The sequence below is a fragment of the Gopherus flavomarginatus genome, chromosome 7 (genome assembly GCF_025201925.1).
Source record: "Gopherus flavomarginatus isolate rGopFla2 chromosome 7, rGopFla2.mat.asm, whole genome shotgun sequence".
In the NCBI taxonomy this organism is placed as follows: domain Eukaryota; kingdom Metazoa; phylum Chordata; order Testudines; family Testudinidae; genus Gopherus; species Gopherus flavomarginatus.
In genome coordinates this window covers 102,736,522-102,759,643 of record NC_066623.1, presented here as the reverse complement: position 1 = coordinate 102,759,643, position 23,122 = coordinate 102,736,522, and the positions used below count along the sequence as shown (strand labels likewise).

Here is a 23,122-nt window from a genome sequence, read left to right as displayed (position 1 = left end):
ACTTGAGTAGCTCTGCTCCATTCATCTCCACTAGCGCTACTGTGACAGTTTAATAGTTCTTTATACTTGAGAAAGGGGAAAATCAATTCCAACGAGCCTACCCATTTGTCAATGCACAACATACTTTTTCCTCATCTACTGCAAACTCGTTTTGATCTTAAGTGATCCCACACAGCAAAGTGTGTAGAAGTAGCTAGATTCCAGAGCACATATGTATTTTTACTTTATAGAATCTCCCAAGCAGGTACACGCAACGAGCTTTAATCTAAGATTACCTTTTCCCCCTACTACTGTAACACACATTTTAATTGGTACACTTCTAGGGTGAAATCCTGGCCCCACTGAAGTTAACGGGAGTTTTGTGACTGACTTCAGCGGAGCTAGAATGTCATTCCTAGCAAGTGTGTACCATTCATGTAAAAGTTCCTTTCTCGGCCAGGCCTCACCCCGGGGTAGCAGCTGAGTAGATTTTAAATAACGCTGTTTGTTTGTGCATTTAAGATGATGTCATGGAGCAGAGGTCAGGCTCCTCCACACCACAACGCTCATGCTCTGCGGCTGGCTTGCACAGACCAAGACTGAGTATTGATTCTACCGCTGCTGAATTCCAGTCGCTTACTGGATCCCTGACTGGCTCCTTGATTGGGAGCGTAGCCTCCGTTACTCCGCGCCTGGGTAGCCACACCATGGATTTTTTTGAAATGTGTGCCAGTCTGATCATGGCATTAGCTCGCTGACGCTCAGTGCTGAGGCCCCTGTCCCTCATCACGCGTGATTGCACTGAGAATCTGGTCCTAGGTTATTTCTTTTTCCGTTGGTTTCGTCGTATCCTGGGCATAGTGTACACCGTAGTGCAAAAACACCCCCCCCAAGACCCAAATACTCCCTTCAGTGAATCCAGTTCCCATTACAAAGCACTGAGGGAACTAGAAACATGCTTGTCTCATTTATTACTCTAGTTTCACCACAGTATAAACCAAACTGCTTTTACTAGTGAAGATGAATGGGGAAAAATTGGGCATGGCTTTAAAATAGTAACTGCATCAGTAAACAGCCCTTCCCTAAGTGCTACCTGTCTCTACTTGTGGAAACTTGGCTAGCCTCAATATCTACAGTATGAATATTCTCTAGTGACATATATAGTGTATCCCCTGTGCTATTCAAGGGGGCTCACTCGGGTGAACCCGATGAAAGGTATAGACAAGTAACTATATTAAACAGAATCCAGCTGTAATAAAACTACTGCAGTATTTACAAACTGATGCCAGCCGGCCTCTGTTAACAGCTCTGACATAAAAACCAGCAGCTGCATGGAGGTTTTGTGATCTTGGAACATGCAACCCTATTTTATATATGAGGTGGCAGAAGTGCAGGGTCACACACGAGCCACAGCTCACACCTCTCCGAGACCTTCACACATTAAAGGCTTTGAATGAGAGAGACCTGTTTCCCCAGATTTCCCCCTCCCTCCCTCCTCCATTGCAGCTGCTTTGGGTCTATGGAATAGTCCTGGCCTGGTGGCCTCTTTTTAAATGTTCAAGACTATGTGGCTTTCCCCAGCTCTGGCCACCAATTGCATTGCACAGTGTACACTCAACCTGCTTTTGATCACATTAGGGCTCCTGTAAATTACTACAAGCCTCACCTCCTACAAAATATTTCAAATAGCTGCCTCATAAGCAGCACAGATTTTTGACCTGCAGGAAAATTCTTAACTCCTCAGTAGCTGAAGCAATGCCCTGTTTAACACTTCTGAGAAATAGTCACTGCCTTCTCCTTCACGGTATCATCCCTCCTGAGCAGAAGCAAGTGGGGAAGAGGCAGAGGGATTGGGTGGAGGGAGCCATTCAAGAACAGGATACTGAAGGTACTTCGTGGGAGCAGAGAAAGAAAGAATCTAGAAGAGGGATTGTTGGGGAGTTGACACTGTCTGGGTGGTATTATCAAGGACAGTGGGAACTGGAGGCGGGGGAGGGGACAGAACCACTCCAGTCTGCACCTCACCCCATTAGCTGTCCAGGCCCATCCCAATCCTCTTTCAGCCCATAAGTGACAAATAGCTGGCTTGCTTAAGGGGTAGTAGCAGTTTTCCTCTGTGAAATGCACAGGTACCTGTGAGGTTCAACAGGGTTTACATTTCAAATGATCTCTCTCATAGCAGGTCCTTTTCTTTATCCTTGATCCCTTCCCCAAGTCAACTGCCAAATGTACCTTATCAGTCCTAGAGTGTAGAGGGGCTACCTCTTGTACTGTTTCATGATAGTCAGCAGTTAAGTTTCAAAGTGGCGTTCCAGGCCTTAGGGCTTTCGTGTACTTCTAACGCTCAATAGACCGTGACCTTCGCTGCTATACCGATAAGGCAGGGGATGTCTTAGGCTTTTATTATTTCTTTACTGTTGGCTAACTGAAGGAAGCTTTTGTTAAAATAAAGAGAGGGAAGTGTAAGGTTACAAGATTTGTTACACAAGGGTAAACTCCTCCTCACATATGGACTTTTTTTTTTTTTTAATTATTTAGGTTTAATGGTTACTATTGGTATTTGCCTAATTTTGCTATGGCATTTAATTCCCAATCACCTGACTATCAGAGACTAGGGTCAAACTAATCAAGTCAAGAAACAGACTGCATGAAAACATTGCCAAAAGTCTTGACTGTTTATTTAAAAAAGTAAAAGGAGAATTTTGGCAAGGTGGCTGCTTCCACGTTAGTGAAAACGATCATCATTCTACTTGTAAAGCTTTTAAAAACAAACAAAACAATCTATAAGCTTCTTTGGCTAGGAATTATTAGCTCCACTATACATCCTGAAAGTTTCTATAAGAAGGAAAAGCATCATTCGTTGGGCCTTTTGTCTTAATCATTTTAGATAACGTAGACAAACATAGGATATTTTGTTACCTACTGGCAGTTAGTGGGACACTTTCAGCTTAATAAAAATAAAATTAAAAAAAAAAAAGGCTAAATTTTTAAAAAACAAATTGCCTTACTTTTGTTTTAGATCACACCTTAGACATACACAAATGTAACTTTACAACTCCGGCTTTTCCACTGTCTGTGCCCATTGTTTACCTTCTGCCTGTCTTTCAGGGTGGGCAAGGAGAGCAGCGTAGTCAGTTTCAAAATCAATTTCACTGTCAGATGCCTGTATACGGTACTAGCCCAGTGCTGCAGTATTTGAATTACAAGCCCTACAGCAGAATGACGGTCCTTTTCAAAGAAACAAGGAATGTGTGTCGTGTTCTTAGGTTACGTAACAAGCAATTTTTGAAAAATTAAATAAAATACTGTAGGGTGGATGAATCTCCATGGCTTTGAACCTGTGCCTGGTATGTATACAATTTTACAAGCCTTTTGCTTGTGTATAAGTGACTATGCAAGTCAGGTGGAGAATCCATCCCCCACCTCTAAACATGTGGGGCCAAATTTCATTTCCTTCTGGCCCCTGTAAGTTCATGTCACTTTAGTAATAGGATTCCAGTTTTGTCCGCACATCACTTATCTAGCATTTTAAATACAAAAAGTAACAGAACTTTGTTCTTCTGTTGAAAAAATGCAGTGCTGATAATGTACCTCAGGATCCTGCAGACCCAGGCCCATGCCTGGAGAAAGCAGAAAAAGTGATGCACATGACCTACTTATTTTCTGCTCCAAATTTTTTACGACACCTTTGGGGAAAAATCCTGGGCATCAGGAAAATGGACCTTTCTGATACATAGGATATGCCTAACAGCTCTTGACCAGAGCAGGTTTTCAGTTTTAAGGCAGGAAGGGGTAGAATAGTACAGTGGTGGACTATTGGAGGCTGGCAGTAGTTTGGACATTGTATATGGAGGGCATCCGAGAGGTGAGCATGACCTATTACTCATTAGGTATCTAAGTCATGACAACGTGGCCTCCGTTACCACAGCACTGGGCACCACAGTCTTCAATCTATTTGTCCTTTATGGTTAGGTAGGGAAGTGTTAATTATCCCCACTGACCCCAAGGTCACACACACAGTCTGTGGGAGAGCAGGGAACTGAACTCTGCTTTCCCACACCCTACTTTAGCACCACGAGAGGATACCTCCACTCATCCCAGACCAGTGGTGTAGCACAGTGACAGGGTCAGAAAGAGAGAGCGAGAGGAAAGAGGGCAGGAGAACAGAACAAACAGCTAAGGTTGTACCTCAGACAGAATAAGAGCATTAGACAGGGTGATGAGGCAAGCCTGAATTTCCTCCTGGAGAAAAGAACAGACCAGAAAGGTGTATCTTCTATCAGCAGCCTAGCAGGGTGATAAAATCTTACTCAACACCCATACTCACCCACTCTCTACTAGAGCCTGTTTGATTTTCTAGGGGAGATAACTATGTAAAAATGTACTTTTCACTGTCTGAGTCCCATGTCCCTATTTTTTCAGTGTTTGAAATGGACAGACACTTAGCCATAACCCATGCTGAAAACAGAGTGGCATCCCATCAAGTCACCTACCCTGTGCTCAGGAGATGAGCAAAAGCAATTAGCTATGAAGGATCATAGAATCTCAGAGTTGGAAGGGACCTCAGGAGGTCATCTAGTCCAATCCCCTGCTCAAAGCAGGACCAATCCCCAGATGGCCCCCTCACGGACTGAATCACAACCCTGGGTTTAGCAGGCCAATGCTCAAACCACTGAGCTATCCCTACAGATGTAATCTTGTAAATCACATCTGTTTAAGTGTAAAGTCCCATTGCCTTAAAATTGCTGGTCTTTGGGATTTCCTATGCAGCAGGACTAATTCCTTTAAACAGAGTTCCTTTAAGATAACACACTCCCTTCCTACAGGGTCAGGACAGGTGGAATTACTAGGCAGTAAGGTAAGAATTACTACTTACACAGCACTTTACATCTTTAAGATGCTGTGCAAACATTAACTTATGAATGAAGCCACACAACCATGCCTTGTTGAGTAGATAGTAATAGAGTATCCCAGTTTCACAGATGAAGAAACACTTCCCAAAAGAGGCTAAGCAACTTTTCTACTGTAAGTCAACAGAACACATTAATAGCAACCAGATTAGTACTCAGGTGTTCCTAACTGTCAGCGCCTGTATCAATTTACTAGGCAGCACTGCCTCTGCAGAAGGCTTCATAGAGTAACACCTCTATTAATATAGAACATTAAATTATCCATTCAACAGACTAACCCAGCTCAGCTGTATATTTTGGAATCTTTTGAGGAACTATATTAGTTAATGCTTCTCATATAGGACCATGCTTCTGGCGTCTAACGATACAGAAGCAGCTGTACTGAGATGTAGTTTCAGATTGTCATTATCCACATCTTTAGCCAACTTTTTGGTTATACTTATTCATTTATGATCATTTGGGCAAGCAGGGTAGATATATTTTAATTATTACAGACTTGAACTACTCAAAGTGCAATTTTCAAGCAGTGGATATTTACATTTTGCAAATCACAGGTTTACCAGGATGTCAGAACATTGACATTTTCTAGACTTGAAATTGAACTTTTAAAGATTGAAGGCAGGATCATTTTTACCCCACACTCAACATATTAAAATTTAGTCCTTCCAAAAGTGTACTTTAAAACAGACATACTAACATTGCAGGAAGGAATGAAACAGCTTTTTTGTCAGTCACTGCTGTATTTTTATTTTGGTAATACCAATTCATTTACATCAAAACAGAAGAGGTTATCTAGTTTAGACGTTATTCTATGAATTCCTGCCCAATTTACAGGAAACTGAAGCACCAGTGGGGTATTTTATACATCAGATTTAGAAGAAAAATCCATACACTCTACATACAAAATGAATTTGTGCCTTCTACATGTTAATTGCAGAAAGTCATAATTTCATTTCACTTGGTCTGCAAATAACATTTGATTCAGCATTCTGCTGACAAGAAATGCATAGAATCTTTATCAATACTTGAAGAGCATTTGTTGTGTTCTCAGTTTGGCTCAGTCTTTAACTGGTTTAGTTCTAGAAAGAAGTGTCACTCAGATCCACACTCTATTGATAAAAGACACTTGCTCTAATTTCTTTAATATTTGACTTGTAATGTACTAGGATGCAGTGAAGTGCAACTTAAAATGTACCATTAAGCTACTGCATTCACCCTTATGTTTTGCCCAAAGTCTTATTTTCAACATTTCCTGCTGCTTATTTAATGTTTCCTTTTAGTATGCTTTTGGTTCTTCCCCATCACATATTTGAATAATTATTTTTATCACTTCTTTTTGTAAGACACACTGGAAGATAAAATTACTCAGATTTAACAATGGACTATAAATGTATTGGTGAGTAAAATGTACCCACTACCACAGACACAATCATGCTTCAAGTCTTCATGGATATTGGTATCCGTCAGATTTTTAACTGACACTCTTAAAAAAAAAATCCCACATTGTGTATGTGTTTTTGTGACTGAACACTGACTCAGTACAAACTATGATATTGATATTATATGCAATGGTCTAAGCACACATCTTTGCCATAGTTAATAATCAGGAGAACTGGTCAGCATATCCAAGTGGTAAGCTTGAATTATTTTTTCCTATAAAACTAAGAAGTACTCTATTCTCAAGAAAAGTCTCAATGCTCCTTCTGAATCTGCCTTAATTTATCTTTGCAACTTATTTATAAGACCGTTCATGTTCATCTGTGTGTTTTTCTGATCTTTTAAAATGTGGGGCGGGGGGGTTATTTCACAAAGCTGTGAAGTAGATACTGCAAAAATGGTAATATTTATTCTTGTTCCTGGAAGCCTGTTTGTGTGTTTCATATCATGTTATAATTGTATTTTACAGCTTCTTTTTTCTTTAGAGTACAAAGCAAAACTGAAAATTACATGACAGCTGTAGTGTCCCTGACCCATTATATTAAGACAGATGCCCTAAGTTCTAAGTAATCTCAGACCAGTACCTTGCATTTTCCTGTTAATATTTTATTTTAAAGAAAATGGATATTTATGATTTTCTCATTAAAATATTTTAGCTGCTAATATTAGGCGCTCTGAGTATAAAGATTTTTAAAAAGGAATATCAAATACGGGGTTCAGAAGACACATTCTCTAAAGAATTTAGTTTTTCTTGGCTTTTCACATTTCACTAAGAAAAGAACCAGAAAGGAAAGGATTTTTTTTTAAACTCTTATGGTTAAAATATGTTTTGGATAATAGTTATTGTGGAAGGGCACCGAGCCTAGTTTCAGTTTTGTTCTTTGTGCACATAGTTATGTCTCGGATAATCACAAAAAAAAAGCCTTTTACCTTCCATTGAGGGTGTGGAAACTCTCTCTTTGTGTACTGCACTGCATGTGATGCTGTCTCCATGGTTGACATTTGCACTTTAATAAACTCTCATGAAAAAAAAATGGCAACAAATCTTTTAAACATAATATAGGCCACCTCAGTACTGCTGGACTTCTGAGTAGTCCCTTTCCCCCTAGTTGCTAATATCAAGAGACAACTGAGAAAAATTAAGGTGACTCTCACTTCACATAAAAGAAAATGAACTTCCCCTTAAGGATCAGTATTTCATGATCGTTTTGCCATTGACTTCAAGGGGCCAGGATCTCACTTGCTGTCCCAGTATTATTGAATTACCTCATGATTGGATATTTTGGACCTCAAACTTGCACTGGATTCCGTAATATTAATAGCCAAACACCTTAACGGGATGGATGAAATCAATGTGATCTAGCAGTTACTAATACAGACACACAGAATCAAACCTTAGCTCCCTGTGCAAAAAACTGAGGAGGAGCAAGGGGCCGCAGGGGGGTGAAGGGGAAAGATCTTGCAATGGCACATCCCTTGATTGCAGGGGAATGGTATAACAGCTGGTTTGGAAAGCTCGTGATCTGGTTGAAGGCTCTATTGCAGCACATGGAATGGGTGATCCAGTGGTTTTACATAGTTTACAACATGCTTGATTTCCTCTCATTTCCTCAGTTCCACAAACATGGCGTTTCCATGGCCATAGAACTGACAACTAAACCAAAGAAACTTGGCTTGTCTCTCAGCAACAATAAATGATGGTTGGCATATTACCAAGAGTATTTATGTTTTAAGAAAATGGGGGGGGGGATACATAGTTTAAGTTTATACAGATTTTACTTTAAGTCTCATCAATTTTCAAACAGAACTACAAAGGGAGGGCATCTCTAAAATAATTTCCCATGTGCAACACACTGATGTGATTACAGCTAACTCTGTGTATTAAATTTTCCTAATTCATTGGAGTACAAATCAGTATGCAGTACAGAAGTTTATGCACAACCAGCCTCACACATATCAAGAGTTATTGTTCAATGCACATATTTGCCAGAACAGTGTGTTGGAATCTGGTCGGCAAACTGATGCCTTGTAGAGACTGTTTCCATTTTGTTTTAACAAGTTGCAGAATCTCTTGTACTAAGATGAATAGACGTGTTCACTGCGGCCAATACCAACATGAAGCTGTTCTGTAAAAAGACACAATCTATTTTTCTTTTTAATTGCCTTGAAGGGATAGAGTTTCACTAGTGGCTTATAGTGATTTAGGGCTCAATCCTGCGATCCTCAGTGTCCTGCATTGAAGTCAGTAAAGTACAGGTTGAAGAGGATTGGATTCAGAGAGTTATGAAACAGCACCAGATCCTCAGCTGGTGTAAACTGTCTCGTCTCCCTGAGCTCAAGTTGAGAATCTGCCCCAGTAAGTATTTTACAGCTGCACTTTCGCACTATGCTTTGAAGTTTTTGTCGTTAACTTCATTTTAATACTGATATATTCGTTACTATAGAATGAACAATACTACAATTCTTTTTTCTTACTGATTTCAAATCAACTGAAAAAATATTTCAGGCCAACAGTGTACCTTAAAAATATTTAAGACTCAGATGCATTTGCATTGCTAAAACCCAAATCTAAGATTCTTATATAAGAAAGCAATAGGCAACTTGCTTTAGCAACTTAGCTATATATAGTTACACTGAAAAGGCTGTAGATGAAAGACATACCGGTAATACAAATTCCAATCTGTTCTGAAACCAGATGAACACTTCAGCATCACAAATAGTCCATCTTGATTTTGAGAAGTCTAAATATTTGTGCTGGCAACCTTGCAAAGCTGCGCATGCTTAACATCTTTGTAAGTATGAATGCAGGCCAGCACACTTAATTGTAACCACATGTTAAAATAATAATAAAAATCCCTGTATATCTACTTCTGAGCCCACGTCCAGACTAACCCGCTGTATCGGCGGGTTAAAATCGATTGCTCGGGGATCGATATATCGCGTCTAGTCTGGACGCGATGTATCGATCCCTGAGCGCGCTTACATCGATTCCGGAACTCCATCAACCCGAACGGAGTTCCAGAATCGACACGGAGAGCCGCGGATATCGATCCCGCGCCGTCTGGACGGGTGAGTAACTCGATCTTAGAAATTCGACTTCAGCTACGTTATTCACGTAGCTGAAGTTGCGTATCTAAGATCGATTTTCCTCCCCTAGTCTGGATGTGGCCTGAGTAAATGCTAAATATTTGCTCTGATTTCTTGAAGCTTTCCATGCCAGGCTTGAAATAACTGTGGAGTGAACAGCATTTTTGTTATGGCATGTTCACTTAGGTATGGAAAACAACTATTTCTGAATAAATCACCATCTCACGATTTTTAGGACTACTCAACTTACTGTTATGAAGGAACAGATTCCAGTCTCAGATACAGGTTTTTCATGCCATGGAATCTTGAAAAACTTTTAATACATACAGGACACAGAGTTAGAGCCATAGTCTGATTCTTTTCAGCAGCATTTCCTCGTGGTTCTTTAGAACAGAAATGTATCAGATTCCACTAAGGTGACAACACAGCAAATGTGAAAAATCGGGACCGAGGGTGGGGGGTAATAGGAGCCTATATAAGAGAAAGACCCAAAAATCAGGACTGTCCCTATAAAATCAGGACATCTGGTCACCCTAGATTCCACACCTATTATTTTTAGGACCAGTAACTACATGGTAGACCAAAAGCAAGCCATTACTAGTAGATGCATTCCTTCTTTGTTTTAGACACAGATTTAAAAAATGGTTAACAGTGACCACCTACTGTTGGGCCAGATTGTAAATGCACAAGTGACAGAGGCACTTTCAATGGGAGTTAGGTACCTGCCATTAACCCCCAGTAGGCTTGGCAATTTAGCTTTCGAAAGTCAAGAATCAATATAATAAAGTGAACTCTGCATTAGTGTTTTATTTACAAACTACTTGTAAAATTCATGTTACTTAACGTTACAAGTAACTTCTCTACCGCTAATATGGCTTTTAACCCCACAACAACAGTACCAAATATTTCACAACTCAATGTCTGGCTCAAATCCAAAAACATAGCTTAGTCATAAGAATCCATAATTTGCATACAAGTGCATCAAAAGTTCCTTCAGGAAGTTTACATTTGTTACTATCACTTTCTTAACAGTGTTGGAAGACAGACTTCACGCAATCATAATGCACAGTGAATTCCTAGTAAATATTAAGAATCCTACCCTACAAATTCCAAACTACATACACAGTGTAGAAAAATACACAGGTAAGGTAATTGAATGTCTACCTATAGGTAGATCTTGTACAAAATAAGCAACACTAGAAGTGAACAGAGGGATAATTCACTGAACAGGTTGCACTAGTTACCTTTTGTACACTATTACACACTCAGTGGGTGTTTCATCTTTTAAATATATATAGATCCTTTTAAATGGAAAAAAACCCATACTTCTAATTTACATTCATATTCGCTCTCCACAATTGGCACGTATAGGCACACCTGCACCATCTTCAGGAAGCTTAAAGTAGATTCGCCACAAGACTCCATAGGATGAGGCTGTCCGTCAGATGACCAATATTAATTTCTGGCTCACAAAAGAAAAAAAGTTTTACTGTAATACGCATCTTGCCAAAATATGCATCTAATTGTCTGTTGCAACATTTGCGTTTATTTGCTTATTTCCATCTGCTGCTTTTAAACAATTTTAATACTAAAGCTGAACGTATATAAAAATTGACCACATCATCAGCAGGCGTAAATTGGCATAGCTTCCCTGACTTCAGTGGCAATACATCAATCTACGTTGGTCTAGTATGCTAGCACAGTATATTTTTAGCTGCAGTCAGACTAGCATTAGTACAGCTTTAAGTTGCTGCTTAAAGTTACTATGGCTTAGTATTACAAAATAGGGAAATATTTGAGTTAAACACTATTTTTATATCAACAAATAAAAACACAAACTTTCCCACCAGCAATAGAAGTTGTATATGCACTTCAATACAGCAAGAGTTTCTGACCATAGGAATTGTAAAAAACAAATAAATCCAGGTTTACCTGAAATCCAGATGCTCCAATAGCACATAGCCATCTAAGGAGGAAAAAAAAAATCAACATACACATTATTAACCTGCAACTTTGAATATTTGTTTGCTGTGCTAGTCACAAACTGCCTGAAGCAACTTTCTAAATATCTTTGTCTCACATAAGTTGATTAAAACATGATCCCGTGTCATTAAGCAAGCCTTGCAAACTTACATTTGCCCTCAGAATTGCGACATATTACTTGATTCTCTTCTGCGACGTCAATAACATCCAGTTGTTCTCCGGCAGTGATTGGTAAATCAAGTTTCCCTTTGCTTGCAACAGAACAGCGTGCGACTGCTGTGTTCATGATTGTGATTTCCTTATTGTACTAAAAATATAAATAAAATAAATAAATAAATATATATATATATATATATATATATATATATATATATATATATATATATATATATATATATATATATATATAAAAAAATACATCACTACATATTAGGCCCTTTATTTATCTTCTGATCTCAGAAATATAACTATCGAAGATGGAAGTACTTTTGTAAAATAATGATTAAGGTGATTTTGGGGGAGAACTATTATAAGTGTTTAAAGACAGTGAAAACCCAAAGAAGGAGAGGAATTTTTAGGGCTGTACACAAAGGAGGATAAATTTAAGTAAATTAAACCACATTTTAAAAGAAAGTAAGCTTCCTTAATGCTGTGTAAGTGTTCAAGACAGTGAGATCAATTACAACTATGGTACAGCCTCCTGGGGGAAGTGATTGAAATGTCTCATGGGACATTTAAAAATGGACTGGACAAAGTACTAAATAATGGGCTTTAAGGAACAATCCTGCACAGGCTAAGAGATAGGCAAAAAGATGATTTAACACAGGGGTCTCAAACATGTGGCCCGCGGAGTTATTTGCTGCAGCCCACCACGCAAGGTCCTTTTGATCAGTATCTCTTAGTCTGGGGGGTACAGTCTAGAGGTGGCTCGGGAAAGGGTACCAACTGGGTTAGACTGCACCTGTTGAGTCACTAGAACCAAAAAGTTGGCTTAGGGGTGGGAAAGAGGAGCTGATGATTCCTCTATTCCACCCCTATTCTGGCCGCCAGCCAGTTCTGAGGCAGCTCTTTTCCCACCAGCCCCAGCTGGAAAAGGTTGTGGGATACTCTAGGTTACAAGGGAATTTGTATGGCCTTTTAAAGGGACTGAACCACAGATCTGGAATATAGGATGCTGCTACATTCTAGCATACCATGGATAAAGACTGGTCCCTTTCCGTAACTCATCCGTTAAGTATCACACATAACCATAGTTGTCCTCTCACACAGCTGATTGTTTTCTTTAAAGAGGAAGGGAAAAGAACACATACCATAAATTTCTCTCTAAATAACTTCTCTTCTTTTGCCACCTTCTTTCTCTTGTCTACGTTATATTTCTTGGCTTTGAAGAAGTTTCTAGAGGAAAGATTGCGTCAAGAAAGGAGACATTCTTAGCAGCTCCTTTTTAATCCTTCAGTAAGTGAAGCAGCATGAAACACGGCACAATGCATATCGCAGCACTGAATACTTCTAATTTAGTCCGGACTGAGTCCTTGCAAGAACAAAGCAAGCGGATTGTGTCAGTGTCTTCTCGCTGGGTGTATTAAAAACACAAGAGTATGCAGCTTGGATCGACCTAGGCTTAGTGACAGATTCACTTCACCTGTGGCTTGCATAAAGCGATGCTTTTTTAGGGATACAGTCACTAGAGAGCATTTTAAATAGTTTAAGTTAGTAATTTTTATGGAGGTGGGGCAGCTTTCTCCCTTCAGCAATTTCCATTCCCTATCCCCACTCCCCTGTTTAAGATTTTATTGGACACTTAAGGCCTGGATCTGGGTAGAGTCCAAATGAAGTCAATGAGGCACAATGTGAGAATGGGAGTCTACATCATTACCCCTTTTTTAATCAATGGAGAAGCATAGTGCTTTGAAAGCCTCACTTTCCTAGTACACTATCAAATGATGTATAATTAGAAATCAGAAAGGGTACAAAATTAATAAGCTTTCCAATCTGAGACTTAAGTGGAGCTATGACAGTTTACACCAGCTCAGGACCTTCCCCTCCACATGCATTTGAGAGATGTTAAAAATAGCTTGAAACGACGATCCAGAATAGTGATCAATTCTGGATCATTAATAAATAGTAAAGTATGGAAAAAGGAGTATGCCCTTTCCACCTCAATAGCCATTCTAGAACACATTTATTATTACATTTTAGTCAATGACGTTTACCTTTGAAATTCAGCATTAAGTCTCTAGTTAATATTATATACTGCTAGTAACTCAGACGAGTGAATTTTGGGCTCAGTTGTTTTGCAAGTGCTCCCTTTATATCCTTCAGTGGCATACGGTTAAATGTCCTTTGAGCTTTTAAACAAAGGATGAAATCCGAGCCCCACTGCAACTACTGGCAAAACTCCAATTGTGGGTGAAGTCTTGTACCACTGAAGTCTGCCTTGTTTGAGATTATTCTCTAGGTACAAGAAGTGCTGACCCCCATTATTTGGAAAGGAGGGACATACAATGTGATGACATCATCAGAGCTTTCTAAAACTAAAACAAGACACACTTGTAAGTTACTTACCTTCAACTACTTTCCATCATTCGGTTAAAAAAAAATAGGAAATAAGAGCCAATATTAGATGGTTCTTAAAGATTAATCATTTTAAAATCATATTAACAAGATTCTTCTTTGCTACTTTCTGCCCCTACAATCTCTGTGTCCATGTAACAGAGGAAATCTCATCAAGTTAGTTACATTGCATTTCTTCCTCTAACCATTACACAAGTCTCAGTGGGAACAGAATAAGAGAGTGACAGCTAATCAAGATGCTACTTGTGAAGGGGCAGCAATACTTGTTTAAAAGTCCCAGAATATTAGTTGCTATCTAGAGCTGTGCACACATTTGTATTTGAAGTGAAAAGTTTGGGGCATTTCACTTCAGTTTTCACAGTAGGAAAAGCCAAAATTACTGAATGCAGTGTTATTGTGGCCTCCTTGGTCCCAAGATATTAGAGAGACAAGATGCATGAGGTAATTTATTTTATTGGTCAACTTCTGTTGGTTAGAGAGAGAAGCTTTCAAGCTTACCCAAAGCTCTCACCTTATCTTACTTGGTGGGTTAAAGCATTAGTACATCAATGAGCACTAGGGAACTTTTAATGTGTTTCAGCAGGATCTACACAGACAGTTACTGTGCAGGATACTGGAGGACTGTAATCCCAGCTTGCCACATGGTACGTGCTTGTTTGGACACTGCCTATGTTGTATGCACATCCTAGAGACATCTAAAGAGGTAGTTCTTCTGGCCAGTGTTTTCTCCCGCACAGACCAACCACTATTACTTTGGTCTGGAATGCTTGTTTAAGGAGGTTGTATTTAGGCTGAGGATCTGTACCACTACACTGCACAGCATTAGGTAGATATACTCCTACCACAACTAGAAAGAAGAGCAGCTACAAAACTTCAGGATAAAACCTTGGGGAAAAGAAAGCTCTTGAAGAATTCCCCATTCACACATATATAACAAGGTTCTAAATTTCCTCCAAGTCTAGTTTCTGCAAACTTTGGTAGACAGTTCTAACGAAATTTTGCAAAGTGAAAGGAGACTCTCAGTGTTACCAAAGTCTAATAAAATGCTCTCAAAGTCTAAACTTTAAATAACATTGAACTGGGAAGACTGACACCTTGTACTTAATTGTGAAGAATACATAAAATTATAGAAATGAACATCTTTTGTTACCTTTCTGTATCTTCACTGCTTCTTATTTGATCTTTATCTTTTGGCATCAGAAATTTTAGCTTCCAATTTTTGTGTTTGTCATCCTTCTCTCTGGGGAAAAAGGGAACAATTGATATATTTACAACAATCCTTTTCAAACAGAAGGGTGGCACAATGCTTTTTGTTAAAAAAAAAAATCTAATTTCACACACCACTGAAAAGCAAACACTTAATGCAGGAACCTTGCAGCTTATACCAATTTACATCAATACTACTCAATAGCTGAAGACCAAGAAATGAAGTATGTGCTATCTAGTTGAGATTACAGTAGATATTTTTGCAGAAGGCAAAATGCAGCTAGACAAGTAAGAGTTGAACTGGGGACATTGGGGATTAAATCCCCTACTTTTATGGATAGTTTCATGAGCCACAAGGAGACAAGGCTTCACTTTACAGCACTGTGCTAGGGTTCACTTACAACACTTTTAGGACGCCACCTGCCAATTCAGAAACATCCTTTCCTAGAGCGCCTGTGCTTTTCCTAGCAAACTCCTATAAATACTGACCCTACCTTGCTTAGCTTATAAAAGGTACAGTGAAAGTGCGTGTCTGAAGGCCAATATAGTATGCCACGGATTTCTGGAGGAATGTTGCTTGCAGCATAAGGACCAGTTTTGGAGAAACATTACAGAAGTAGTCCTCTTTTGTAAAAGTAGGTTACTTACTTTCCATCTTTTTGATCCACATCAACGTCATCGTATGCCATGTTTCCCTGGGACACAACGTCTGTTATCAAAACATTCAGCGTAACAGTGAGTCAGAAAACATTCATCTGAGTACGGTATTTGAAACCACTGACTAAAAAAAAGCTGAGATTGCACGTAGCCTGTCTGAAACACTATCAATCCAAAGAAACTAGATGTTGTAGCAATGAAGGATTCTCAAGGCAACAACAAGGAAGGAGGCTTCCCCATGGGCAGGCACCAGTGGCTAGGGAGAAATAATTAAAAACACCCATAGGCATCTCTGAAAGAAAGAGTGTCATTGTGCCTTAGCGCACTGCTCTGGTTGGAAATTTACAGTTCTTGGGATGTAACAGTTTGGAGTTCCATTCTGTTCTCAACAAGTTTAATTCCATTAAAAATAAATCTATACATTTTTAATGCTAGAAAGGACCATTATGATCACCTACCCCAACTGCCTGCATAACACAGGCCAGGGATTTGAACCTAGGTCTCAAGTCCCAGGTTTGTACCCTAAGCACTGGACCAGCCTTTTTAAGGAATTAGCCCCAATGTACACATGGGACACAGTCAAGCCCTATAAATTATTTCGAGGAATATGGTACATTAATTCTGATAGGAGGATGAAATTCTAGGGCTCAGCTCAGACCTGGTTGAAGTGGAGGGAATCCAGTTGAGTCCGCTGGAATCATTCCCACTTGTACCAGATCCAAATCTGGTCCTTTCCCCTTCAAGACCTGAAATAACTTCCACAAAAGATTTCCTAGAGCCATCAGAGAACTCCTGTAGTGCTTTATTGAGCAAGACAGCTACTGAAACAGTTTACATTTGCGCGAGAATAATCTCACCTCCAGACCCCACCTCAAAACCACAAGTGCATGCCCATATTAAGTCTTTAAAATTAACACTGCCACATACCAAATTTTAGAGTGTTATAGTACACAGTCTATTTTTTAAAAAGACAAGATACTCATGCCACCTCTTTCCGGTCACATTCTAATGTAATCACACAGATACACATACATGGCTTACCTAAGTTTGGTACTGAACTGGACAATATGCTAGGGGGAAGGGGGAGGGAAAGAAGAAGGAGAGGGAGGGAGAGAGAGAGAAAGAACACATGAGAAAAAAGTTACATACAAACATGTTATAACAGCCATCTTAGCAGCATGGCAACTGTACTGGGGGCTCAAGGGAAGATTCTACATTCAGGCTCTGGAATGCCACAGGTCTTAGAAGAAATTATGTTCTCACTCCCCCTCGCCCTGATGATCCATTAAATATCCCTGAAGAGTCAGTCTGTCCTTTCATATTCTGGTTCTTCCTAACGTACCCTTGAACACTTTTCAGACCTCCAAACCTACAGAGGCAGGCACACAGTTTAAAATGGTTATTATGGTGATGCTGCAATTGAAAGTGCCTATTCAAAGACCAGAACATAGAAGAAAGGAAAGATATTTCTCCCATACTGGTCAATGAATGCAGCATGCCATGCACCTGTCCGTAAGCTAACATGCAGTCGTAATTAAGGCCTAATAAGGAGGTCATCATAAAAGATCCACAGCAGTGTTCAGAACCCTTCTCTATGATACAAGAAGGTATAGTGTGAAAGCTTAAGCAGCATATGGTAGATCATTATGATGATCATAATTTAGCAGTTATGGAGCAAGGAGATGCTAAAGAGTGAGAGAACAGAGGAAACACAGTGAGAACAGACTTAAAGAAATGAGGCAAGCATGTTTACATCAGAGCTTTTTACAGAAATAAAATACCCAAGACAACCTAAAATGGAGCATGAGTACACATACTGTACCTGTAGTTAGTGTAAAGACCCACTAAATACCCACACCTTCCCTTTTTAGAAAATGAAAGCGCACAAATCAGTTCACCTCCATGTGCAAAATATTATCTACGCACAAAAGTGCCAGTTCAATCAACATGCAGCCACTTATGTACACAACTGCTCTTAATATCCAGCACTTGAAGTTAGGGAAAGCAGACAGCTTTTAGAAAGAGTTGTCAGATGACAGATAGCTGTCAGACTGTAGCTCCCGCTACACATTCCCAAACACAGCTATAGTCCTTTAAACCAGAAACAAAAAAAGTCCCACTACAGACAGACATTCTCAGAACCAAATGAGTATGGCACCATGGTGCACCTGCTTCATCTGATGGTAGGCATTTTGCAGAGAGGGGTCAAGAGGCCTCATGTTCTGCAGCCAACCATCATGCATTCATGAAGTGAGAAACTGGCACGGGAATTCTGTTCAAGAGCCTCTCCAATAAGCCAGCATCTTGAATATCAAGCCAACAGGACTCAAAAAAGCACTATAAAAAGGTACAACATATTCCCTCATGTGTCATTAACTTGTTATACCAGAGACTGAATGGTCTCCTCTTTCTTATCACATACTATTGCCAGCTTGAATGTGAAAAGCAAGTCTTCTTCTCTAAGGTGCCACCCTTCCCAACCTACAGGTGACATAAGCACACACAGGTCTGTGTTGCTAATACCATATTGCTGTGCCTGTCTTCTACAGACATGGAACATTTTTCAAGGCTTCATCAGCAGTACAGAGAAAGGAAGTTGGACCTTTACTTAGCTCTCCACAGAATGGGAAAAAATAACTATGTAATATCTACTCTGCATTGACAAAGTTAATGTCACCCTTGTGTTTTCCATTAAAAATTGTATTTGATTCAGTTAAGTCATTTTAAAAATAAAGGATTTGGTTGAGGTCATGGGTTAGTCTGTCATAAAAACCCATTGAAGTATATAGGCGGCTTTCCACTGACTTCAAAATCACTACTCTGCCGCCCTCCTCCTCCACCCCCATGATTAGGATTTAATTCCTCCTATAAAGGCAAAAAGTGGGGAAAAAAAGCCATTGATACTGGTGCTCCTAAGAGTGATGGATCAGACTAACAGAATCCACTGATGTAAATCCAGAGTAACTTCCCTGCTCTTATACCACTAAGTTTGGATCAGAATCAGGCCCAGTGGTGGGTTGTTTCTTTTTTTTTTGGAAGCACGGGGGAAGAAGTTAGATTCCTACTTTCATTACTCCAAAAGGGAACCAAATATTTCATAAGTAAAACAGCTGCCTCAAGAACAATTTAAAAGTTGCAGATTACCAGAATGGATGTACTGGTCACATACTCCTAATGGAAATCATCATCTTTGGATTCTTTAAGGGTGCTAAATAATACAGTTTCAAAAAAGATTTTTTTCCCCTCTTTATAAACTTAAATTTAAGAAGGTGTTTGCCTACCAACTGGAAAAGGAAAATATTAAATCAATTAATTTTTCCTCTTCATTGATCTACATCTGTTCAACTTGCTTGGATTACCGGACCACCATCACAACCGAAGCCAGTTTGGAAGGACATATGCATCCTCATGCTTTAAGACATTATCCAATCTATGATTTAGGATATAGGCAGAAACTTGCAGATTATTCCATAATTGATGTATTCAGGGTTTCTTGCACCTTTTTCTAAGCGTTTGGTGCTGTCCATTGTGAGAAACAAGATAGTGGACGTGATATACCCTAGGCTTGATCCATTATGGAGATTCCTAGGGAACAGCTGGTCATCATAAATGACTTTTTAGGCAGATTTTCCAAAGCAAGTTATGCCCAGAACTGTCAAAAGGAAAAGTGCATATTTTCCAAACATGAACCGAGCAAGAGCTGTTTGGACATTTCTTACCAGCGGTTTTCCTTCATCTTGACATTCTTCAGTTTAATTATGTCTTTCTTGAAAAACTTTCCAAATTGCTTTAGTTTTTCTATTCTATCCAAACTAGGTATGAAAAAATACATTGGGGGAAAAAAAATAAAGTGTTAGACTTAAGAATGTTGAATGCCCACAAAAAATGCCATATTGGCAGTGCTAGAGATTATCCTCTATTCAGAAAGCAGGGATTGCACCTTAAGAAGCACTTAGGCTCCAGTCCAGCAAAGCACTTAAGCACATGCTTAACTCACTGGGGACTACTCACATGCATAGAGTTAAGCTTAAGTGCTTTGCTGGACTGGGGCCTTGATTCTAAATTCCCTCTTGCATTGGTTTTAGTTAACACGAGATTTTTCAAAGCCAGTGAATCACTAATGAAAAAAAAAAAGTGACAATTTCCTCTCCTACCACATTCAGAAATTAAGTGTTTTCATGGAACTCCAAATCTCTGTTAAAAGGAACCGTGCTTCCCTTGGTATCATTCCTGGTAGATGGTACAGATGGAAGGACAACCTTGTAGTTAAGGCCCAAGCCTGGGAGTCAGACCACCTCCTTCTGTTCCAGGCTCCACCACAGAGCTCTGTCTTGCATGACCTCGGGCAAGACAAATTATCTTTATGTTGATGACAGGGGGAATTGTATTTGCCAGTGTCAGAGGGGTGTTGCAAAGCTTATTTCCCATAGTGGATGTATATTGAAGTGTTTAAAAAGAACCAAGCTAGAAGGTACTAAATAAGTAAGTACTAAAGACAGTGCTCAGGGAGTTGTGTTAGCTGGGTGCACATTGTACTGGCAGGAAGACTATGTTAAGGATGGCCTTGTGATTACGGCACTGAACTAACACTCAGGATGTTGAGTTTCAATGCCCAGCTCCGCTATAAACTTCTCTGTGCAGTCTTGGGCAAGTCACAATCTATTGCTCCATTTCCCCATCTGTAACAGGAGGATACAAAAGCTTCATTTCGCCTACTATGTAGTGTCTATTTAGATGACAGTTCTTTGGAGGAGGGACTGGGTGTGCATGTATGGCATTTAGCACAATGGACCATGGTCTTGTTTGGTGCCTCTAAGTGCACCTTTAATTCAAACAATGTTGCTGTTTTTTCCCCCATCCCCTAGGCTTCAAACTTCCCATATTTTCTCCATACACAAGATGCAAGTTAGGTTTAAATGCAGATGCAATTACTCTTCATGACCATAAGGGAAAGGAGCAGATACATATGCACAAGACAAATAACTCCGCATTCTGCTATATAAAAACTAGACATCAGGTGCACCTTTTAAGAAGTTTTGCCTCACCATTTGCTATGGTCAAGGGCTGAGTCAGGTACACCACAGAAGGGTGTATGAAGCCTCATTCCACACACAGAGTGATCTGACAGAGCTAATGACTGGAAATGCAGTTAGTAAATGTCAGCTTATGTCAATGAATAACAAAAATCAATATCCCTTCTTCAGCTGTAAAACATGTACTTATATCCAAAAGTCAACAGGAACATTACATAGAAGTGCATTCAGCTGCTTGAAGGCATATAAATGGCAACTCACTCCAGTTTGATTGGATTATAATCCCCATTATGAATATCTTCATATATTTCATCACTCTTGTTTTCTGAAGCTTAAAAACAAGACAAATGTATTCACAAATCACATTCAATGGCAACAATCTTCAAGATCTGCTAAACAGAACAAACGGAGCTCCAGAACAGGAGAACAATTTAGCACTACAGAGTAGCCATAGCCTATATGAGCTAGTGCTGGGATTCCCAACTCAAGTGGACATAGCGAGCGCTCATCTGAGCTAGCACATGAAACGCAGAAAAGTGTAGCTGCTGCAGCACCAGCTAGCTACCAGACTACAATAGAGTGACCAGATGTCCCGATTTTATAGGGACAGTCCCAATATTTGGGGCTTTTTCTTACACAGATGCCTATTACCCCACCACCACCACCCTCTGTCCCGATTTTTCACACTTGCTATCTGGTCACCCTAGACTACAAACCCACCAGAACTCTGCTGTCTATGCAAGCTGGAAGTCAGACCCCCTAGCTTGCAGCATAAAGTGCAACAAAAATTTACAAGAGACCATTTATTCCCAGATGTAAGCTTGTCATAATGCTGAATGTTCAACATTGGAGTGATACTGATCAATAAAGGAATCTAACACTCATTGTATTTATACATGAGCTAACAGTGGAATATTCAATATAATGCACAGGCTATTCTTTGTAAACTTGTTTTCTTTTTAAATTGCTAGTGCTCTAGTGGTTAGAAAATGTATTAAAATCAGGTAGCCAAAACTGTAGACATAAACAAATCTTGCATATGAGCTGCAGGGGTAGATTTATTAAGCTATCAAAATTCATCCAATGAATGACATTATTAGGATCATATTTGACTAACATGAGATTGCTGTCACATGACACTATGAATCCCACTAGGAAAGATCAATCACACCACCAGATAAGTGGTAGGTTTAATGATGACACTTGTGATTTTGACTGCTATTAATATGGACGAGGCAACTTTAACTACAAGTGCTTAAAATGGGTACAGACAGGCACTTACGGGTGAAATTCACTACAGCAGATCCATACGGCCTAGTGAACTTGAATGAAGCTTCAACAATGTATTGGCGGAAAATCCTGTCCCTGGTTCCACGGATGTGGAGGTTTCCACGGATGTGGAGGTTTCCACATGGAGGGGAAACCAGTGCAATTCCGGGGTGGGGGTGGAGGAGGAGGAGGAACAAAAGAAAGGAATATGGGCAGGTTTTTGGAGAGGCCACACAGAAGGTGTAAACCAAGCCACTCTCAAAGCACAGCAGAACTGTTTAAGGGTTAAAGCCAGGATCACCACCGCTTTATAACACTGAAGTCAGAGTCCACTCCTGCACTTAGGCTGCAGTAGCAGCTGCAATGTGTAGCTTAGGGGTAAAGGAAGAATTCTTTCCTCATTGTCTTAGCGAAGATCCCAGTGCCCTGCCTGCTTTCCTGGGCTGACTGGGAACTTGGCAGAGGACTGGACTGTAGTGTGGGGTTCAAGTGTAGCAAAGGGCCACATGCAACTCTTTTTTGCTGGGGTAAGCTCCACTCCAGGCACAAGACGCACCTTTTTAAATGGAGGTACGCCTCAACATAATGAACGAGCCCCAAGTTCAAACTTCTCAACTCTGCCATACTTACAGCTATCTGAAGTGAACGAGCTAAAGGCATCAGAGGCTTGATTCCTGGAAAATGAAGTGTCAAGACAGTTTGATACATCAGTTTACTATCTTGAAGACTTTAGAAGACATTTCAAAACCCAGTCGTTAGCACGTACTCACACGGCATGCTCACTCTCTTCTACATCATCATACACATCCTCTGATGTCTGCACTGGCTTCACAATCCTTTGACTCAAGGCCACCATGTCTTCATCCGCTTTCAAGGCATCCACGCACACATAGCGAGCTGAAAATGAAACTTTTCTTGCTTTAGAAGCTCTTCTGATCACCTACTATCGGGTCAAGGATGATCATCTTGGATAATTCTCATTAGTGT

The 23,122-nt window shown here is 39.8% G+C and overlaps 2 protein-coding genes across 3 annotated transcripts in view; one reads left to right on the top strand and one right to left on the bottom strand.

Moving 5' to 3' along the window:
• Window positions 1-23,122, top strand: part of PRKAA2 (protein kinase AMP-activated catalytic subunit alpha 2) — a 60,857-nt gene that overhangs the window by 26,660 nt on the left and 11,075 nt on the right. Inside the window, exon 9 of one of the 2 annotated variants that reach the window (XM_050962043.1) lies at window positions 502-4,589. The exons of the other annotated variant lie outside the window; for it this stretch is intronic. Within the exon in view, the coding sequence (XP_050818000.1) occupies window positions 502-737 (236 nt within the window). The 3' untranslated portion in view covers window positions 738-4,589. Of the gene's footprint in view, window positions 1-501; window positions 4,590-23,122 lie in introns of those variants that run through there. 2 annotated transcript variants of the gene reach the window in all.
• Window positions 11,342-23,122, bottom strand: part of FYB2 (FYN binding protein 2) — a 47,881-nt gene continuing 36,100 nt past the window's right edge. Inside the window, exons 10-19 of the mRNA XM_050962001.1 lie at window positions 22,906-23,032; window positions 22,766-22,809; window positions 21,128-21,197; window positions 19,553-19,645; window positions 16,875-16,903; window positions 15,825-15,885; window positions 15,121-15,210; window positions 12,707-12,791; window positions 11,547-11,703; window positions 11,342-11,379 (exon numbers count right to left, since the gene is read on the bottom strand). Coding sequence (XP_050817958.1) covers window positions 11,342-11,379; window positions 11,547-11,703; window positions 12,707-12,791; window positions 15,121-15,210; window positions 15,825-15,885; window positions 16,875-16,903; window positions 19,553-19,645; window positions 21,128-21,197; window positions 22,766-22,809; window positions 22,906-23,032 — 794 coding nt within the window. The remainder of the gene's footprint in view (window positions 11,380-11,546; window positions 11,704-12,706; window positions 12,792-15,120; window positions 15,211-15,824; window positions 15,886-16,874; window positions 16,904-19,552; window positions 19,646-21,127; window positions 21,198-22,765; window positions 22,810-22,905; window positions 23,033-23,122) is intronic.